General features: G+C 41.5%; 1 protein-coding gene across 4 annotated transcripts in view; it reads left to right on the top strand.

Annotated features, from left to right (window-relative positions):
* Nucleotides 1–23,219, top strand: part of stxbp6 (syntaxin binding protein 6 (amisyn)) — a 369,474-nt gene that overhangs the window by 333,745 nt on the left and 12,510 nt on the right. For all 4 annotated transcript variants that reach the window (XM_078406411.1, XM_078406409.1, XM_078406410.1 and 1 more), the window contains one exon: nucleotides 14,280–14,437. In XM_078406411.1, the coding sequence (XP_078262537.1) occupies nucleotides 14,280–14,437 (158 nt within the window). The remainder of the gene's footprint in view (nucleotides 1–14,279; nucleotides 14,438–23,219) is intronic.

The raw sequence follows: 23,219 nt of genomic DNA, 5'->3' as shown, positions 1-23,219 counted from the left end.
CCTTGTAATTTCTCAGAACAGCCGTAAATAGTCCTGCCATGCTTTAGCAATAACTGTCTCTGTTCTGTCACTTCCATCCACCCACCTACTATTAAAACCTCAACAGAACTGAGTTATCAAGTTTTTTACTTGGGTTTAAGGCACAGCTATGTTTTTTTTTTAAACTGAGAAAACACTTATCGAGTGATATTTTTGAACAATTGAGGTGGAGAAGGAAATTATTCTTTGCATGTACATGGATATCAAAATGTGATGTGCTAATAAATCTACAAAAGCATTGCTCACAAAGAATCAAATGTGGCTGTCATTTCACTGAGATTATAAGTAAGTCAAAAGGACTCCTTTTTGCATTTTGCAGGGGCCATTTTCTCTGTGATTCCTTGGTTTACTTATGCCTCTCCATCCATCATTTCTCCTCCCCAGGCATTTTCCCCAGCAACCGTACAAGATGTAACACCTGCCACCACACCATCTCTCATACCTCCATCCAGGGAACTAAACAGCCTTTCCCGGTGAGACAGATTCACCTGCATTTCCTTCAACATCATCAATTGCATTTACTTTCGATGAGTCTTCCTCTGCATCAATGAGATAAAGTAGGGCGGCAGGGAGACAGAGACCCAGGTTCGATCCTGATTACAGGTGCTGTCTGAACAGAGTTTGTACGTTCTCTCCGTGACCTGCGAGGGTTTTCTCTGGGATCTCCGTTTCCTCACATACTCCACAGACATACAGGCTTGGAGGTTAATTGCTTTGGTATACTTGTAAATTGTCCCTAATCTGTGTAGGATAGTGTAAGTGTGCGGGGATTGCTAGTCGGCGCGGACTTGGTGGGCCGAAGGGCCTATTTTGGCGCTGTATCTCTAAACTAAACTAAGCTAAGTGCAGACTAGGTGACCACTTTGCCGAGCACCGCCACCTTGTCCGCTATTTACATTGGGATCTTCTGATTGCCAGCCATTTTAATTTCAATTCCTCTTCCCATTCCTATATTGACTAGTCTGTCCTCAGCTTCTTGCACTGCCAGGGTGACGCCAAACACAAACTAGTGGAACAGCATCTCATTCTGCCTGGATATCCACATCAAACATCATGAGCATTGAATTCTCCAATTTCAGGTAACCCCAGTTGCTCTTCCCTTTCGCTGATTACCCTGGTTTGTAAAAAAATTTGTAAAAAACCTTTATTGTCACTACACAAAGTACAGCGAAATTAAAGTAGTCCAGATGATGCAATCACACACAGCAGACAGTACAAAGGATAAACCTTTATCCATAACAAGCTAAACCTAATCTACTGAATTAAACAAACTGACCTCTAATACAATATAGACAAAACAATTACAATACGGTCGAGGCAGTGTACAGTGCAATCAAGACAGCAAGTTATTGCACAGCAATGAGAGCTAACATATTGCAAGTCCCTCTTCTACCCAGCTCTACCATCCAGCCCCCTGTTAACCTGTACATTTTTGCCCTCCTCCGACACCTTCACTGGATTCCCATCTGCCACCATGCCTCATTCAGTTCCGTACTTCACCTTCCTTTCCTATCAGATTCCAGAATCGACAGTCTACTTCTCCACTTCCCACCTCCCAGCCACTTGCTGTATCCACACCTGCCCCCCACCTGGGGGGCTGTTAACTGCCAAAAAAAACTTTGTTTTCTAACTCTTGCCCCACCATCTCCCTACCTCTTTATACTGGCTTCTTCTCTCTACTCTCAGTTTAATTGAAAATTCTTGACCCAAAATGCAAATGATGTTGTATGACTTTTTGTGTTCCTCCAGCTGCTCTCCTTTGCAAAGGGATACCTGCGTTGGGCACTGTGATGGCTATGCAGTTAAGTTACTGAAAGTGTGGATTTTTGTTAAAGCTGTCAAAGCTACCATAACGCTCCCCCAACACCTCACCTTTTCCAATGTTCGATAGATTCAGGATCAGTTCCTGTGGATTGGAGGAGAGCTAATGTTATCCCACTTTTTAAGAAAGGAGAGAGAGAGAAAACGGAATTATAGACCACATAGCTTGACATCGGTGGTGGGGAAGATGCTGGAGTCAATTATTAAAGATGTAACAGGATCGGTCCAAGCCAGCATGGATTTATGAAGAGGGATTCTTGCTTGACTAATCTTCTGATTTTTTTGAGGATGTAACAAGTAAAATGGACAAGGGAGAGCCAGTGGATGTAGGGTATCTGGACTTTCAGAAAGCTTTTGATAAGGAGATTAGTGGGCAAAATTAGAGCACATGATATTAGGGGTAGGGTATTGACATGGATAGAAAATTGGTTGGCAGATAGGAAACAAAGAGTAGGAATTAACGGGTCCCTTTCAGAATGGCAGGCAGTGACTAGTGGGGTGCCGCAAGGCTCAGTAGTGGGACCGCAGCTGTTTACAATATATATTAATGATTTAGATGAAGGAATTAAAAGTAACATTAGCAAATTTGCAGATGACTCAAAGCTGGGTGGCAGTGTGAACTGTGAAGTGGATGCTCTGAGGATGCAGAGTGACTTGGATTGGTTGTGTGAGTGAGCAGATGCATGGCAGATGCAGTATAATGTGGATAAATGTGAGGTTACCCACTTTGGTGGCAAGAACAAGAAGGAAGATTATTATCTGAATGGTGTCAGATTAGGAGAAGGGGATGTGCAACAATACCTGGGTGTCCTTGTACATCAGTCACTGAAAGTAAGCATGCAGGTACAGCAGGCTGTGAAGAAAGCTAATGGCATGTTGGCCTGCATGATGAGAGGATTTGAGTATTGGAGCAAAGAGGTCCTTCTGTAGTTGTACAGGGCCCTGGTGAGACAACACCTAGAGTGTTGTGTGCAGTTTTGGTCTCCTAATTTGAGGAAGGATATTCTTGCTATTGAGGGAGTGCATCGTAGGTTCACCAGGTTAATTCTCGGGATGGCAGGACTGTCATATGATGAAAGAATGGAACGACTGGGCTTGTATTCACTGGAATTTAGAAGGATGAGAGGGGATCTTATAGAAACATATAAAATAATTAAGGGATTGGACAAGCTAGATGCAGGAAACATGTTCCCGTTGTTGGGAGAGTCCAGAACCAGGGGCCACAGTTTAAGAATAAGGGGTAGACCATTTGGAACTGAGATGAGGAAAAACTTTTTCACCCAGAGAGTTGTGAATTTGTGGAATTCTCTGCCTCAGAAGGCAGTGGAGGCCGATTCACTGGATGCATTCAAAAGAGAGTTAGATAGAGCTCGTAGGGTTAGCGGAATCAAGGGATATGGGGAGGAACGGGGTACTGATTGTGGATGATCAGTCATGAGCACATTGAATGGCGGTTCTGGCTTGAAGGGCCGAATGGCCTACTCCTGCACCTATTTTCTATGTTTCTACCCCAAACCTTTCCCCTTAACATACCCCATCCACACCCCACCCCAACCCCCATCCTCACCACCAGCACACCCTCTCCCTCATCCTCACCCACAGGTACACTGATAAATGCCAGGGTCAGCCTCTCAATGTAGTTAGGGGCTCAACAGACCTGATTAATGTTGATCATTGCTGGTTGTGACTGTAACTTGCAAGTAAATGGCAGGACAAACATTCAGCGCATTAGTTCCATGGCACAACAGTGTGAGACAGGTACCCTGAGAAAGGGCTGGGACTTGCTCTGCAAAGCCTCTTGGCAGTCAGCCATGCAACTGAGGGGAGGGCAATTGGAGGCTGACTGGCTCTGCAATCACCAAGGCACTCCACTGATGTCACATTCATTCACTCTCACCTCACCTCCTTGTTCCATTAGTTTATTTCTTGTGGCAGTTTCTTGCGGTGCCCTTCTGTGTGCTGTTGTGTTTATGATGATAACTGGTATTTACTTCCATGAAACAGCCAGCAAACCTATAAATTTCCACTTTCTAGAGAAAGGTGATTGTTCTAATTACTCTGTGTGCATAGTAGCTGTTGGTATTTCATTCCAACTACGTGAAATTGTACAGCATCCAGACAGTAATAAATAGAAAATGTTTTAATCTTGACACGTTGCATTTGCTTTGTGGCAGGCTGAAATTAAAATTTAAGTTTGGAGACATTTTAGTTTATGTTGTGTCTGCTTGAAGTGAAGGTGTTGAATTGGTGAAATGAATCATCACCACTTTGGAACAAAGCTCAAACAGAGAAAAGGCATCAAGTATTGTGCAAATCTGTGGAGCAATCACTTGTCCTCGAGCCCTCTGTGGTTTTGTATTCGTGTGTGCTGCACCAAAGAAGCAATATTTACCATTTATTTTCCCAATGTTGTCTTTGTGCAGAGAGAATAGTAATGAATTAATTTTCCATTGCATGTGAACAGACCACACAGATTTTATTCTTGATTGCTTCTCTTTTCTCTGAGCAAAAATGGGAGATCTTAGCTAACAACCTAGCAGGGGGCAATTGACATGGAGAATGATCGGATAATAAATTTGCTAATATTTCAGACTTTCTCTGAATAATGGTTATAATATTTACGACCTACTGTATCCATCTTCAATACATAGAAAAGAAAGGGCCAAAGAAATGGAAATAAATGAATCTCACATTATCTTTTTGCTATATCCTAATTTTAAATATACCACCGTGATGAGAGAGTTTGCAATTGGAAATGTTACTCTGGTTGATAGTGAGGGGGATAGCTTTAGGCACTGAGAAGATTTAGATGTCCCGGTGAGTTGGCCTGGAGGGTTGCAAAATGGCATTTCATGTAGAGAGATGAAAGGTGATGCATAAGGAGGTACAACATGGCAAAAGAAAGTAAAATAAATAGCTGGATAATGACTGGTGTGGAGAAACAACGAGTCCTTGGATTGAATGTCAACTGATTCTTAATGGTCGCTGAGCAAGTGGATTAGGTGGGTAAAAGGATGGCATGGGATGCTGAGATACAGAATATAACATTAGTAAAGGTATGCTGGAAACTATGCACCAGTTTGATTACAGTTTAAGTATCACTTATAGTTCTGGTCATCACATAACTGGAACAATATGATTAGAGGGGCGATTTAAAAGAGAAATCTGGAAAACCTGAGATATACAAAAAAGATTAGGAAGCCAGGATTGTCATCTTTGTCCATAACTCATCAAAAGTGGCAACAAAAGTAGATAGAGTGGTGAAGAAGGCATATGGTATGTTTGCTTTCATAAGTTAGTGCATTGCGTATAAGCGTTAGGAAGTTATGGTGCAGCTTTATAGCACTTTGGTTAGGCCACATTTGGAGTATTGCATGCAGTTCTGGTTACCCCATTGCAGGACAGATGTGGAAGCTTTGTAAAGGGTGCTGAAGAGGTTTAGCAGAATGATACATAGTTGGGTGGTATTAGCTACAAGGAGAGTTTGGACAGACTTGGATTGTTTTCTCTGGAACACTGGAGGTTGCGGGGACGTTTGACAGACATATATATAAAATTATGAGAGACAAAGATAGGGTAGGCAAACAGAACCTTAATGAAATGGTTAATGGAATTGCTGCTGATGCCAAAGCAAGTCTTTCAAAAGCAGTGACTGAGAAGAATTAGTCAGGAATTTTATTTTGTTTCTGACCCAGAGTGCATCTCGTCTTTCATTCGTTGAGATTGTCAGTTAAAGTAATAATGGAGGTTTTCAGTTACTTAGAATTCTTTGACCCAGGCAAATTATCTTAAGTTCCTGGATGGGTATAGCCATTTTAAGGGTTAGGTGATTAGCTTAACCATGCATAGACATAGAGCGAGGAAACAGGCCCTTTGGCCCAACTTGCCCACAACAATCAACATGCCCCATCTACACTAGTCCTACCTGCCTGCGTTTGGCTCATATCCCTCTCATATCCCTCTCAACCTATCCTATCCATCCTGTCCAAATGTTTTTTAAGCATTGTAATAGTACCGGCCTCAATTACCTCCTCCGTCAGCTCGTTCCATACGCTTACCACCCTTTGTGTAAAAAAAAGGTTGCCCCTCAGTTTTCTATTAAATCTTTCCCCTCTCGCCTTAAACCTATGTCCTCTGGTTCTTGAGTCCCTACTATGGATAAAAGACTTGGTGCATCTAACCTATCTATACCTATCATGATCTTATACACCTCTATAAGATCATCCCTCATACTCCTGCGTTCCAAGGAATAAAGTCGTAGCCTGCACAACCTTTTCCTACAGCTCAGGCCCTCGAGTCCTGGCAACATCCTCAGAAATCTTCTTTACAACCTTTCCAGCTTATTTTCACTTGATTATGCTTGTAAGACCTCATGTTTTCAATAATAATTTCGTGTTTACCCTGCTTCTATTACTCTCTTTGTTAAAATGGCCTTAAGCTAACTGACATGTAATGGAATAGCCTGCCATTGTGTGTTTTACTTTATGTTCAATTTGAAGACACTTCCTTGCTACATATAGGAGATTAAAAAAGACAAGAAGGAACAGTGCAGTGTTCAAGGTATCCAAGTGGCGGTAAGTTATGGACAGTGCAGATGAGCAGTTAAAGTGATTACTGGTCACTATTGATCTAATCTATAATGCCACAGAACCAGCTGCCACCTTACTGACCCACGACCAACAGAAGGATGGGGAAGGCGGTTCAGCTACTTCCAGAAAATACTCAGAAACTCACCGTGTCAACCGATGATTGTACTTGTGGGTGTTGGAAGTGCAAACGCTCGTCTCAGAGGCTGCTCAATCGCTCAGACTTCGCCTTCACAGGAATAACCAAGCATGCTGTTTCCAAGCAACAGTGCGCATCTTGTTCTGCTGCTGAAAGTGAGTTGTTGCCAGAATTATGCCCTAGAGGCTGCAGTAAATGATACATGGCACGCTGATCCCAGGAGACGGAGAGAATGCTGCATAATAGAAAGTCACGCCGACCAAGATATCGCAGCAGCCCTGGAAGATGTTAGAAGTATGCAATCATTTAGCATGAAAGCCCAAGTTTTCAAAACTTCAGTAAAGTGGATGACTTCTAGAGGACTCTACATGCTTCTAGTTTATTTTGGAGTTGGATAGCCAGGGTAACTCGCATGCCACAAATATTTATTTTTACAATTAGTGTGAAGTTTGTAATTAAATGCCTCAAAATAATGTAAACGTGAAAAAACCCTCGGTGGTATTTGCCCGACACCATGGGATGGGAAGCACCATCTGGAAAACTTCCCATATTGAATACCTGCCCTCTTGAATTAGCTGTATCTAATGCGGTTACAACAGTGACATCTATCCAACAAAGTGGAAGATTGGTCAGATACATCCTGTTCTCACAATATGGCAAATCCAATGTGGCAGAATGTTGTTTAATCAAGTTTCACTCAATGTCTGGTATAGTTACAGAAGCTGGTATTTCACATGCTACTATTTGGCAAGCATCCAGTAATTTGCTTACTGTTGCTGTGATCACTAGATTTCGTCAGTGATTTTGGTCCAAGGGACATGTTGGTCGATGGGACATGTTGGTCAGCGTTGGCAAGTTGGGCGGAAGGGCCTGTTACCACACTGTTTGACTATATGACAACTTTAACGGGGGCCACAAGAATGGTGTTGGCTTGAGCGAGGATAGTGTGGTTTGTTCTCTTGTCCTTCCCGTGAATTTGAGGATTTTGAAGGTGTTGATGGTACCTTTCCAGTGATTTGAGATGCCAGTTGCAATGAAGTCTAGGTCACAGGACTACAGGGCTTGTTGTCCAGGTTTGGGCCAGATTTCAGGTCTTGATCTTCAAGACCCCTTTTCATCATGCGCCCCGAGATTGTGCTAGAGCATGAGGTCTCTGGTGTCTGTTTTCCCCACCAGCACTGGATAAACTTTGATTGTTTTCTCTGGAGCTTCGAAGGCTAAAGTCACAATTACAGCACGCATTTATGATTGCAAAGGAAATTTTCAACTTCTGGAGATCTGAACTAAAAAACTGTTAACACTGGAAATACTCAGCTGGTTGGACAATATGTGTAGGGAGAGAAACAAACTCACTATTACAGATCACTGGTCCTTTGTCAGAAGGAGCATAATTTCCTCATGTTCACTCCCAGCACTGAGGTAAGGTGCCAGAAGACCGGTTCATTTTCACTGAGAAACGTCCAGCCTGAACTGATCCGGTACAGTGAAGGCTGGAGTTGGGAGTGTCATTGATCTGTAATGTTGACTGTTTCTCACTCCACAGCTGTTTAGTTTAGTTTTGTTTATTGTCACGTGTACCGAGGTACAGTGGAAAGCTTTTGTTGCGTGCTAACCAGTTAGCGGAAAGACAATACATGATTACAATAGAGCTATTCACAGTGTACAGATACATGATAAGAGAATTACGTTTAGTGCAAGATAAAGCCAGTAAAGTCCAATCAAAGGACTTGCTGAGATATTTCCAGCATTTTCTGCTCCTGATAGTTATTATATGTTCTTGAGGTATTAAATGAAGATTGGAGAGATTTTAAAATGACATTTGAAAAGATTGTCGTGAGTCTAGAAGATGCCTTTTTCTTTTTGTGACATCAATGACCCCTCTGGCTTTCCAGCGCATCTAATAATCGAACCTGCAATAAATAGAAGTGCATGATAAGTCAGCACATGTTTCCTCTGAGGGTCTGTTGCTTAAGTATGGATAGCACTTGCATTTTCATAAGATTTCTTTCCTCTGTGTCTTCTACCATTATTTGTCACAGTGGATGGATGTGTGATGCAACCAAAGTGGGCGCCGGAGGGTGGGGGAAGTGTATAACCTTTTTAAGGAGCATCTATCCAAGGTGGATTTCCAGCTCCTGACTCATCTGTGCGATATTTGCTACAGTTTTCTCAATAAAGGATCAAGCCTCAAGCATTTTTCGCCAAGATCGCAAGCGATGTCATGCCATGCATCATGGAGCACACATTGAGTGTGTGCAGGCTCCTCGTGTACTTTCAGAGGATTCAAGAGAAAAATCTTGAACTTCTTCGTATCTGCAGCAAATTCCTGCAAATTCCCTTGCAATTAATTTTGCTTTACTGAAATCAAAATCGAAATGTTGTGCCATATGCTCCACTTATTTGAGGTTTGAAGTATGTTGCCGCCAAGTAGGACAGCTATAGCAAAGGTATTAATGTGTTCTGGTCTACTGGCTGACATTTCAGTGTTGCCTACACATTTATGTTGGCACCACCATCAGATCAATTTCCTCAAACATCTATCATTGTTACACTTGTACTCCGTTGTTGTGGAACTTTATATTGATTCTATTAACCTTTGGAAAATCACTTTGTCGAAGGGGCAAAGGCCTTGCAAGTACTTCAACATTCAAATGTAACACACTTAAATAACTGCAGGACTGGTGGACTGAAATCACTTAAACAGATTTGGACTCTATTCATGTTTATTTCTTGTAAAAACTCAAAACATTCATCAGGAAATGGAAATCACAGCAGAGGCATCACAGGTTTTGCAGGGATTTTTCCCGAACCTGTTCTCCCTCCCCTCTCCCCTCACCTTAGTCTCTTGCCTTTCACTGAGTGATTGATGGGAGTTAAAATTGGAGATCAGGCTCCTTGTTGTTAATACTCCTCTTAAGGAGAAGAGTTTCATTCATCCAGACTTCAAGTGTTTGAAATGATGAGCTATCAGCAGTCAGGGGAGTATATTATACAGAAGTAGTATATTAAGATCTAAGAGAAACCTTCCACTATCACTGAATGAAAACCTGGACTGAATTACATTTATTCTATGATTACAAAGCACAAATCAGGACCTCTCAATGGTCCAAATCACTCCACAGCCATTGAAGTGTATGTGAAGTCGAGTGAGTGTGAGATATAAGGCAGTCAATTTATATCCAACAAATTCTCAACATAAGCAATTAGATAGTCTGGTTCAGTGAAGTGGATGTGAAAAGGATGTTTCCACCAGTGGGAGAGTCTAGGGCTAGAGGCCGTAGCCTCCTCAGATTTAAAGAACGTTCCTTTAGGAAGATGAGGAGGAATTTCTTTAGTCAGAAGGTGGTGAACCTGTGGAATTCTTTGCCATAGAAGGTGGAGGCCAAGTCAGTGGATATTTTTAAGGCAGAGATAGATAAATTCTTGATTACTATGGGTGTCAGGGGTTATGGGGACAAGGCTGGAGGATGGGGTTAGGTGGGAGAGATAGATCAGCAGTGATTGAATGGCGGAGCAGACTTGATGGGCCAAATGGCCTAATTCTGCTCCTATCACTTATGACCTTATGGTTGCTTCTGGTTAACAGAAACTAAGGAGAATCCCTCTTTTACAATAGTGCTTCTTTTGGGAAATGTGTCATCTGCAATGTGGCCAACAGTCACTGGCAGCATCTCCCAAACCTCAGCCTCCACCTCCATGATGGACAAGCCCAGCAGATGTATGGGGACAACACCATCTGTCCCTCCAAGATGCACATCATCCTGCTTTAGGGATTTGTTGCTGGTCCTTCAATTCTTTTAAATCCTGGATACAAAAGAGCACCGTGGATGCACCTGCACCAAATGCATTGCAGTGGTTCAAGAAAGCAGCTCACCGGCAACTTCTGAAGGACAATTAACAATGGCCAATAAAGGCCGACCTTGCCAACAATGCCTTGATCTGGAAAAATGAATCGATTTTTCTTTTAAATCCATCCCTGAAGGCAGCTGGGTTTTCACTTGTTATCTTTGATGTGGAAAGGTCCTCCAGCAGTGTAGCCCTCTCTTCATATTCATGCTGCATTGGACTGTCAACCAAGATTGAATGTTTAAGCCCCTGAAACAGTTTACAAATTTGATGCCTACCTCGGCGATGAAAGTTTTAACATCCAACACACAGCTGACACCCACTTGTAGTGTAGGAAGGAACTGCAGATGCTGGTTTATACCAAAGATAGACACAAAATGCTAGAGTAACTCAGCGGGTCAGGTAGCATCTCAGGAAAAAAAGAATAGGTGACGTTTCGGGTGGTAACCCTTCTTCAGACTCAAACGTGGTGCATGGATACCTTTATGAGTTTTCACATTTTGACTTAATATTTACATTTCACACGCTTGAAAGGAATTGAATATGGTATTTCATGGGCATTCTGGATAATTCTAATAGGTGTTGAATCTCTGAAGGCTCTGTTCAATAAAATTTCTTGAATCAATAAGCCCGCTGTTCTGATTGAACAAAGAATCGTTGGCACTGCCTGAAATAGTATTAATGGCATTTAATATCTGAATGGTTTTACACAGCATTATTTTCATTGGCAATCTATAGATGCTGGGGGGTTGATCTTAGCATTTTGTCTTTTAAAACATGATTTTTTTTAAGAATAATTTTTCCAGTCGATTTACTTTGTATAACGATGGAATCTCATAAATTAGATAGAAATGAGGTTTCAGCACTTTCAGTCTGGAAGGATACTGCATTGCCTGTCAGAAGGATAAGCAGGCAGAAAGCTTTTGTATTTGAATCAGTCCCGTTTCCCTCTAATGAAAAGTGTTTGGATTCCGATAACTATCACTTGTCTGTGCTACTTTGAAATATGAATGCAGACTGCCCTCGTGGTGTTGCATTCGACAGGCTTTGAGAACACGTTTTCTTATAAAATAAATCCGATTAACCAGAATAAATGAGAAAAGTTTAAAATGAAGTTGCTGTCACATCAGCTGGCCTCATCCAGAATAAAGTTATGGTGCTGAAATTGGCCTCAGCTCTCTTGGGATAAGAAGAAGAGCATTATCCTGCACTGATTAGATCTGTATCCTGCACAGTGATGCTGACTCCTAGGGAGAATGATGCTGCCATGCAATGGAGGCTTACAAGTGAATAATCAAAGGCTGGGCAATGTTCAGAGAAGACATCAGGAGCTCACTGATCAAATCCTGGGAAAGGACAGGAGAAAAAAACAGAACTTGCTTTGAAATATGGCATATGGATGATGAACAAATCTAATTTATGTTCACAGCTATTGCAAACATTTTTAAGTAGTGCAGAAAGAGAGAGGAGGAGGGAGCAATAGCATTTGTGGACAGGTAGCAGCTGCAGCATACATGGGATATATTGCACTTACATACTGTTACTAACAAAGAAAAACATTCAAGTTGTTTTTCAGGATCATAACCAAACAAGAAAATTGGCCAGGCTCCTGAACATGGAGCTGATACTTTGAAGGCTTTGTTAACATGAAGTGATGTGAGGCCCCAGCATGTGTTAATGCTCTTAAAATAACTTATTGGACAGCTCCAAGGCAATGTTAGCATGATACAGACTGTACATTGTACGTAAAAGTAAGACATAAAACAGTTTATCATCAGTCATTAATGTAACATGAAAAAGGTTGATCTTTCCATTCATGAGTTCAGGCTTTAGTCCTTCATTATATGGGCTGCATTTTCTGCTTACAGCAACAAAAAAAACTTCTAATTTAGGCCAGCTTGGTAAAAGTAAACATCGCTTTTGATTTTACCATTTAATTTAAAGCATCTAAAATTGATAGTGTTACTTTGCAGAGAAAACACAGAATCTAGCTCACTCATTTTAATATTGTTATGCATTAATGGTTTTGCAAATTTTAAAGCTCACATATGATGTCTTAGTTTCATCAGCAATTGAACTTATTTTAGATTGCAAATTAACACGGCTAAAATTAGTTGATCTGACAGTAGAATAATTGAGTTTTCTTGGTGGTTAATAAGATGACGCAGTTGAAATTACACAGTACATTTATCATTCACAATGGATGTCAGCATTCTTGACAGATCTCTTCATATTGATAAGTTTGCATTCAAAGATTTCTCTTTATACCTAATATAGTGGCACCATCACATTCTATCACACCAAGTGAAGCCACTAAATTAAACAAAAAAAATGAAGCAATAAAACTTAAATGAAGGTCAATCAAATGGTGTTCCACGTTCTAGATTACATTGTGATATTCAGTATTATCTCCATACATTTAAAACATTAGATGAATATTATTTGCAAATATCTTTCTTCACTCCTGAAATCCATTCAAAATGCTTTGCAAAAGATGGTGGGAATATTAAGCCAAGTTTGGAAATTCCTTTATCTGATTTACAAGCTGTAATCAATCCAGTGATAAAAGTGGTTTTCAGCAGACATAGCGTTAACGTCATCTCCATTACCAGACAGGAAAGTTACTAAGAAGCGTCTAAGCCTAAGGCCCCTTCGGTCATGGCTGACCATGGGTGATGCATCCTAGTTGTTGGCTGCTTGCTCCAAACCTCGGCTAGAGCAGCGTCGCTTGTGGCTGAAGAGACCAATGCGGGAGTGACAGTCTCTGTCGCAAAGGTCACATTTGTGAGTGGTCTGTTGAAGTTGCTGCGCTCCTTTCTGCGTGCCCGCTTGTCTGCCGCTGCGTTCATCAGTTTCTCTTCCCCGTTATGAGATGGGTTGAGATGAGATGAGAGGCCACCTTGTCCGGTCAGCTGCAAGGCTCTCCCAGGACTCCACATCGATGTCGACACCTTCATATCTCTCTTGCAGACATCCTTGTAATGAGGCTGGGAGTGGTCGATTGTTCTTCTCCCAGATGTCAGCTCTCCATAGAGGATGATTTTTGGAATACGGCCATCTTCCATGCAGTGGACATGGCCCAGCCACCACAGTCTGTGCTGCCTGAGTAGAGTGTACATACTTGGAAGGCCAGCGCGAGACAGAATCTCGGCGTTGGACACTCTGTCTTGCCAGGATATACCCAGGATACGAGGAATGCTTCTAAGGTGGAAGATGTTGAGTCTTCTCTCCAGTCTGGCATATGTAGTCCATGTCTCACTGCCATACAGCAGCGTGCTGTTGACACAGGCGTTGTAGACTGCTATCTTTGTCTTCACTGTCAGCTTTGGGTTGGTCCACACTCGAGTTGTGAGGCGAGCGAGAGTTGTAGCTGGAGGGAGTTTGTCAAAATCAAACTTCATTCATGGGTATTATTGGTTGATACTCAGTTGGAAATAATTACGACATGGAGGCATTCTAGTCCAAGGTTATAGCAAAATTGTGAAGTTTAGATCAGTGCTGAATCTCTGCATTTAAAAGTAAATTCAACTACGCCCGTTCACTTTTGTGACTCTTGTGTTTTCGACAATTTTTTCATTTAGGCATTTCACTGTCAAAAAAATTTGGGGCGTCACAAACTGAGATTTCATAAGATTTTTATTGTTGTACTTCTATCTGTTTTTACTTTGGCATTTTTAAGTTAGATTTCTCACACTGGCAAAGAAAGATGCATTGTGACGTTTACCAGAATGCACTTGTGGATTTGTTGCACTAAATGATCAAGGAAAGATTATCTTGGAGACAGATACTTGGCAAACCAAAAATTAAAATCAAGCTAGTTTCATTGCAAAATCTATTTCTCTCCTCAGGGAACAGTATCTTGCATTCAGCTGCAATCAGTGTTACTAGCGCAGTTCAGAAAGCCAGCGAAGCCTTGAACGAACGGGACCAGAGGTTAAGCCGAGCTGAAGACCGAACAGCAGAGATGAAGGACAGCTCCCAGCAATTTGCAAACACTGCACATAAGGTGAGTGACCTCAACTTTAGCCTTTCCTTGAAACCTCTGAACTTGAAATATCCAGATTAGCATCATCTGAAATGAGAAAGAAAGAATTAACTGGTTTGACTTGGTTTTACAATTTATTTCGGTTACCACTGTGACCTATTTTACTTAGATAAATCCCAAAACACTTTCATTTCATTTTGGCTTCTAATTACAAGGATCGACACTTGATTGTATGTTTTAAAATTCTGCGTTCTTAACAAAATTATCTGAATTGGCCAAATGTTATTTTGAACCAGTTCAGTGTGCATTTCTGGGCACAGGGATAATGCAACTAATTAGTAGAGCTCTGGTCCATGCCTGGATTTTGTTTGGTAAATTATGCAGGCAATAACAAAGTAAATATATTTCTGACCACTGATATCATGCCTTATTGAGTATATGTTGAGGAATTTACCACAGAAATCTAAAATTGTGCTAATCAACACAAATGTTGTGGGGATAAATGGGTCCCTTTCAGAATGGCGGGCAGTAACTAGTGGGGTACCGCAAGGCTCAGTGCTGGGACCGCAGCTATTTACAATATACATTAATGACTTGGATGAAGGGATTAAAAGTACCATTAGCAAATTTTCAGATGATACAAAGCTGGGTGGTAGTGTGAACTGTGAGGAAGATGCTATGAGGTTGCAGGGTGACTTGTACAGGTTGTGTGAGTGGGCGGATGCATGGCAGATGCAGTTTAATGTGGATAAGTGTGAGGTTATCCACTTTGGTGGTAAGAATAAGAAGGCAGAGTATTATCTGAATGATGTCAAGTTAGGAAAAGGGGACGTACAATGAGATCTGGGTGTCCTAGTGCATCAGTCACTGAAAGGAAGCATGCAGGTACAGCAGGCAGTGAAGAAAGCTAATGGAATGTTGGCCTTCATAACAAGAGGAGTTGATTATAGGAGCAAAGAGGTCCTTCTGCAGTTGTACAGGGCCCTAGTGAGACCGCACCTGGTGTACTGTGTGCAGTTTTGGTCTCCAAATTTGAGGAAGGATATTCTTGCTATTGAGGGTGTTCAGCGTAGGTTTACTAGGTTAATTCCCGGAATGGCGGGACTGTCCTATGTTGAAAGACTGGAGAAACTCGGCTTGTATACACTGGAATTTAGAAGGATGAGAGAGGATCTTATCAAAACGTATAAGATTATTAAGGGGTTGGACACGTTAGAGGCAGGAAACATGTTCCCAATGTTGGGGGAGTCCAGAACAAGGGGCCACAGTTTAAGAATAAGGGGTAGGCCATTTAGAACTGAGATGACAAAAAACTTTTTCAGACAGAGAGTTGTGAATCTGTGGAATTCTCTGCCTCAGAAGGCAGTGGAGGCCAATTCTCTGAATGCATTCAAGAGAGAGCTGGATAGAGCTCTTAAGGATAACGGAGTCAGGGGGTATGGGGAGAAGGCAGGAACGGGGTACTGATTGAGAATGATCAGCCATGATCGTTGTACCCCTGGGTACAATGACAATAAAGATATATTGTATTGTATTGTATCACATTGAATGGCGGTGCTGGCTCGAAGGGCCGAATGGCCTCCTCCTGCACCTATTGTTGTATAATTGAACAGTATCACCATTCCAGTGTGTGTCCTTCCTTCATCAAAAGTGGTATAAATAAAAATTATAACCTTTTGCAGAATTGAAACTTTTATTTCAATTGTGTTTTACTACTTGTTCTCACTGAAAATCCACTTTAACATTTATTTTCTTTTAGAGCGAAACAAGTGATTTTATATGTGAGTGTCTTTATGATGGCTTTAACACCGTCAACCTCAATCCCACTAGCTCTGACAGTTTTTCTAATGTTGGTGTAAGTGTGTGTGTGCATGTGTGTGGTTTGTTGTGAAAATAATGTACATTTTCACATTATTAATGCAGATTAATGCTGCCTGTAATTTTGTAATTACCAGTAATTCAGCAAACAGCCTGGCTAGAGTGTTATGAACTGCAGCTGTCTAATTGCTATTGGCATTGGAGCCACGTTCACCAGGGGGTTTCAACCCTTTCCAATAGCACTGGATGAATAAATTATACTGTGTTTTCATTTAGTTTCAGCATCCTTCCCAATTCAGTGTCTCCCAAATGATAGAGTTCTTAATTAAAGCCTGGTTTGTGTTTGTGGAGAGGCATCACCGTGTCTTCTCATGCATTGAGGTCCTACTTCCTGTCATCTATCCAATGTGGTCTTTTTGAATGACTTAAGTAGACATTCTTACATATCGAGAGCACACAAAAAATCCGTTGTGATTATGACACCAAAGAAAAGGTTTGGGTGTGTTGCAGGAGTGCCAGGGAAAATGCTGTCTTGTTGCAGATCAATGAGCTGGGAAAACAGGCCAAGGAAGCCAATTAGTTTCTCGGTGGGCAAGGCATGACGTAAGATTTTAAAATAAATTAATAAGACGAATGTTCAGAGGAACATAATTCAAAGGCAGAGAAACACCGGGAACATCATTATAAGTAAAGGTAACAAAACTAGATCTTCAGAATGATTAGTTTAACTGTGCGTTGTCTGCCACCTAGTGCTGAAAATGCCATGCCAATTCATGCCTTCAGAGGCAGAGCAGCAGTTTATTATTCATTATGTCAATTATATTAAATTCTATGTCTCTTAAAGACCTGTCAAAATCACATTAAGACTGTTTGATTAATTGCATTAATTTGTGCTACGACTGACTCTTCAGTTTGAACAGAAGATATACTAAACGCTCATAACCACAAAGACTTTCATTTTAATGTTTGTCGCTGAACTCGTCACTTGTTCCTCAATTAGACTGCTCTTGTTTGCACAGCAGAACAGAGCAGGAAAGCTAAACTCATCCACTTTTGTCCGTACCTGCTTCCTTGAACAATTTACTCAAGAGTGTGTGTTTATATATATATATATAAAAAATATACACCAATCAGACAAAACATTATGACCTGATGAGCCAAAACATTATGACCACCTGCCTAATATGCTGTTGGCCCTCCGTGTGCAGCCCCATACGCAGCAGGGTGTGATGCACTGTGTAATGTGACATATTCCTCCCGTGACCACCATTACAATTTTCTGTGACTTGTGCCACAGTAAACCTTCTGTCAGTTCGGACCAGACGGAATATCCTTCGTTGCCCTCGTACATCGATGAGACTTGGGCGCCCAACATCCTGTCGCCGGGTTTGCCCCTCCTCGGACCACTGTCAGTAGGTACTCGCCACTGCTGACCGGGAGCACCCCACATACCTTGCCGTTTCATAGACGCTCTGACCCAGTCGTCTGTCCATAACAATTTGGCCCTTGTCAAAGTCGCTCAAGTCTTTACACCTGCCCATTTCTCCTGTATCTAACACATCAACTTGAAAAACTGACTGTTCACTTGCTGCCTAATATATCCCACCCCTTGACAGGTGCCATTGTAACAAGATAATCAATGTTATTCACTTCGCCTGTCATTGGTCATAATGTTTTGGCTGATCGGTGTATATATTATATATATATATATACACACATACATATCTACTTGGTTATGTAAAATTGCAAATAAATCAACCTGCATTTTCTTTCACTAGAGGATTGATGGTTTTCATGTGACATGTGGGAGGAATGGACTTTGTTCGTCAGCTCAGCCATTGGCTATTCTTGAGGAGATTATGGGAGATGAAAAGGAGCATGCGGCTGTGTAAGGGTTTGCATGTGCACTGTCAGGAGAGCCTGTCGACAAGCTCCGTGCTGTCTCCCTTCCCCGGGATATAAATTCTCTGGAGGTTACTTCTGCAGAAGTAAAGCATTAAATTTCAAATATCACCTTTCTACTTTTATGCTTTACAAGTGTGGCTGTCTTTTTTTATATTTCCATCGTTTAGCCTGAGTGGTTTCATTGAAGCAAAACCAGTTCCCCCCCAAAATTTGATTTAATCAAAACCCTTGCTTGCTTTTGCTGCAGCTTCTGTTTGTTCTCCTTATTTTATTTTCACACTCTTCTTCTAATGTGTGGCATTGTTCTCTGGATGGAAGGCTGGGTAGATGATTTATTTGCACAACTCTTTGTTGAGCAACTGAATAGTAACAGCAGGTGGTGACTCACCTGTCTGTGATGCCTCCCACTTTTTTCTGCGGCAAAAATCATGAGCCAAAATGTAGTAACTTTCCTTGTCCATGTCCTAGATTGTAAGCTTATCTACTCCACTTTGTGTTTTTGTACCGACCCATTGCATCGACTGTCTGCCTCCTCCAAACGTGAAGAGTTGGGGGTGTTTCCTTAATGTGTTAAAAGCTCTTGTGTGTCCTTGCCTTTATTAGGAGCATATTTCTACTTTTCTGCTTTAGCAGTTAATATTCCAATCAAAATAATAAAAAACAATAAATAAAAACTAAAGTGCAAGAAATGTAGAACAAGTCAGGCAGCATCTATAGAATGAGGATTAGAGTTAACATTTCTGGTCTGTTGCCTTTCATTGGATAAGCAGTTCTGATGAAAAGTCATAATTAGAGAACAGGACAGCACAGGACAAGGCCCTTCGGCCCACTATGTCGTGTCAAACATGACGCCAAGACCAACTTACTTACCTGCATTTTACCCATATCCCTCCATTCCTTGCATATCCATATGTCTATCCTAAGGCCACTTATTCATATCCTCCAGAGATACTGTTTAACCCATTAAGTTATCCAGCACTGTGAATGCCTTTGTTTACAAATTTAACATCTCTCTCACTTCATTGGTTCTGGATACCTAGTGCGGAGACCCAATCTGGATCATTGTTGTGTGGACATTGTGCAGATATTGTGTCGGTGAGAGTGTTTTGTAAAATGGTTATTGTGGTTTTAAAACAGAAAAAGTTGGAAATGAAGTGTAGATCAAGCAGCATCTCTCTACAGAGTAAAGGGCCTGTCCCACTTAGGCGACTGCCGGCAACTGGACCCCCCCAACGACAATGTCTACGACAAGCTACAACAACCTACCAGCTAGTTGACGTCAAGCTACGGCAAGCTACCGACAACCTGGCAACCCAATCGTCGCGAGTAGGACGTCCACCTACGACCGCACCAACGACAACCTTGATTATTATTCTTATCTATGTGTAGACAGAGGTCACCTTTGAACACATTCATCAGGAGGGAAAAATTCCAATATTGATTTCTTCTCTCATTTTGAGCCACGATGTCCTAAGATGTAAATGTGTTATTTGGTGCAGCAACCTGTGCACAGCATAACTGCAGAGGGCAGTGAACAATCCTGACATGATTGATGAACATTTCTGAGCAAAACGGAGGGGACTTTTGTTCCTCCTTCATGCAATATTTTTTGGGTTTTTTAAATAAGAAGAAAACTTATCTGAGCAGGGACAGAAAATGTTGAAGTCATTAGAATAGAAAAGCAAAGAATATTAATAATAATAATAATACATTTAATTTATATAGCGCTTTTCTGGAAACTCAAAGACACTTTACAGAGTAAACAAAACATAAAAATAAATAAACAAACAAAAGATATATATTGAGTGCTTGGTTTGATTCTGAAGCCCTTCATATTTAGGTTCAGCTGAGTGGAGAATGTCCCATCTACCAGGTATAATTATAACCAGTACAGTGCCTCTTTATTGTTTCTGAACTGGATTTGTGACTGCAATTTTAAACCACTGCAATAACACATCATGTGGTGCAGTCCCTCAAACTCGCAGTATGCTTCACTCCAACAGTGCAGGATGCAATGGGTCTGTGTGGGAAGGAGCAATACGGAATAGTTCTGGATGTTGTGGTGCTTAATGCAGTTTGCTGGAACAGTTTCACAATAGGAACAATCAGGATACAGTGTAGACGCTGCAGCTGCTGATTTATACCAAAGGCAGTCACAAAATGTTGGAGTAACTTGTGCTGTGTCAGCTTTGTGTTTTTGGCAAAATACAGTTGGGGAATGGAACAGTGAATTGTGTTATTTGTGTTTTTATTAAACTCAAATGATTACCAGACTTCTCCCTCAACCAACAGGAAAGCTTGTTCACTAGCTGTGCCTGTTGAGGGATCATAAAAGGCAATTAATTTTTCAGTTTTCTGATTTTACATCACCCCGTGGCTCGGGCCCTCTGCAATAAAAGGGAAATTAAAGCTAATGTCAATGTCATAGGCATCCCCACCTTCTGCCAACACTGAGCCGGTGACCCTGCTCCTTCCCCGGGCCAGGCTTGCACAGAGGCTTCTCACCAGGCTGCGTTCCAGCTGCTGGAAACTCTCATTAAACTGGGTTGCTGCCAGCAGAGGTTGCCTGCCAACATAAAGCCCAGCAGGTTTATCCATGGGGCAAAGCACAGGTTTTGCCAGCCACCAGCCTTCCAGCCACCTTCTGAGTTTAAAATACAAGGTTGGGCACTCCGGCTGGGGTTGAGACGTATAATTTGGCTTTTGCGCCTCTTGTGTATCTTTATCTAATGACTAGACCAAGTGGACCCATTGGGCCCAAACCTCTCCTGTATTGGTGCAGCACCCTCTCCTTCCCCCCTCCCTCCTTCAAGGAGACATGAAACAATGATCCACAGAGATCAATATTACAACTGAAGTTGTATCTGACAACTGGACTTGTTCAGGATTCACTTATTGCAGTACCAGAGGATCTGTAAGCTGCAGATTTCGCATTTGACCCTCAGCGTTATCACTTCGTTACCACCTCTTCGACAGCCAACAATGGGCCATGTTGGGTTCCCACTTTCCTTGGTCATCTGTTGCCAGTCCTGCTGTGTTCTGGCTTTCTCTTACCCTCCAGTTCTTTTCCGCTCTGCTTTAAGTCTCAGACCCGAAACGTCACCCATTTCTCCAGAGATGCTACCTGAGCCGCTGAGTTATTCCAGTGCTTTGTGTCTATCTTCATGCATTGCAGAGGCATGGTGCAAGGCATCTGCAACTGTTCCAACACTCTTTACATCAGCATCACTCTACCATGTCTCCCAGCAGTGAGCAGTTGCCGTAAGGAATTTCCTCTGTGATGTAGCTGCATGGATGCGATTATTTGCGGTCTAGAGTAAAGCTACCACAAGTTTACCCCCGGCCCCCGACATCACCATATTAGTGTGCATTTTCATACAAGTTTAGTTTAGTTTAAAGATAAAGCACGGAAACAGGCCCTTCGGCACACCGGGTCCACACCAACCAGCGATCCCTACATATTAACTATCCTACACACACCAGGGACAATTCTTACATTTACCAAGTTAATTAACGTACATACTTGCACGTCTTTGGAGTGTGGGAGGAAACCGAAGATCTCGGAGAAAGCCCACGCAGGTCACGGGGAGAACGTACAAACTCTGTACAGACAGCACCCGTAGTTGGGATCAAACCCGGGTCTCCGGCGCTGCATTCGCTGTAAGGCATCAACTCTACTGCGTGTGAGCTCCCATCACAATTAACAAAAATCAGGAACAGATAAGCCTGTAAGCAATCAGTAGGTCTGTCAGTAATGCGTTAAAGATATTAAATTTTGTTGTATGGGCCAATGCTATTGACCTCTTTAAAATATACAATGTATACCTGTATCATTATTCCCTCAGGTAAATTTCAAAATATGACACATTTTAAAACATTTTTTTGATATATTGGATTCATGATTGTGTGCAAGTTCCTCTCTTTATGCTCTATGAAATATTTATCATGTCTGTTAAACATTTTACCTTTCCTTCATGATTTAAAGAATTATTTCATGTGATTGGCTGCTGAAGTGGCTTGACATGTACAGCTGTTGGGTGCCAGAGATTTCCCTTAAACTGACATCCGACAACACTAGATGTTGGTGAAGACCAGTCCATTGCACAGTGATGGATGCATTTCTCTCCAGCCTCCTTTGCCTCAGTCTGTAAAATCTAGGTTGTTGCAGGTGCTTTTGAACACATTGATTGCAAGGTTTACATATCTGATCTGCCGATGTCAAGAAATGAAAATTGGAGTGTGAAGGGCAAACAGTTTAATCGAATGTAAAATGTTTGCAATTATACGCTGACTCTTTAGCAACTGGAAATCGCACAGTGCACGTTCTGTTCTGCACGATGTTCAATTCTAGGGCTGCAGTGTTCATTGAGTAAACTTGACAAGATGCGTGAGGCTCATTGTTCCTGCAACTGCAGAGAGCAGAGTACTTTCTCTGAGCACCGCCGAGAGATCTACAGTTAAATGAAAATACAAGTACACAATGGTTACCAGAACAACATTCACCCATCCCTGAAAGAGCTGCTCAAGATATAGGTGTGTGCATATGAGTGTGTGTGTCTGTGCGTGTGTCTATGTGTGTGCGTCTGTGTGTACAGTAAATGTGTGTGTATATATGTGTGTGTGTGTATATATGTATATATATATATATATAGTGTGTGTGTATGTGTATATATATGTGCATGTATATGTGTGTGTGGGTATATATATATATATATATATATATATATATGTGTGTGAGTGTATATATATAAAAATAAATAAATATATACACACACACACACACACACACACACACATATATATATATATATATGTGTGTGCGTGTGCATGCATATATATATATTATATATATGGGTGTGTGTGTGTATGTATATAATATTTACATACTGTATATGCGCATGCACACAATAAGTTTGATTCTGCAGCGCAGAATAAACAATTAGGACTATCTTTGTAATTATAAGCCCCCAATTCTTATCCTGTCCTTTCAAATCTATTCTGCAGCATTGTCAGCGTGTGTACAGTCATGACTAATTGCATATAACCTGCCGACTGTGATCTAATGCAAGTTCTTATTGTT

Source organism: Rhinoraja longicauda, chromosome 10 (assembly GCF_053455715.1).
Source record: "Rhinoraja longicauda isolate Sanriku21f chromosome 10, sRhiLon1.1, whole genome shotgun sequence".
Taxonomy (NCBI): domain Eukaryota; kingdom Metazoa; phylum Chordata; class Chondrichthyes; order Rajiformes; family Arhynchobatidae; genus Rhinoraja; species Rhinoraja longicauda.
This window is presented reverse-complemented; position numbering and strand designations above follow the sequence as displayed.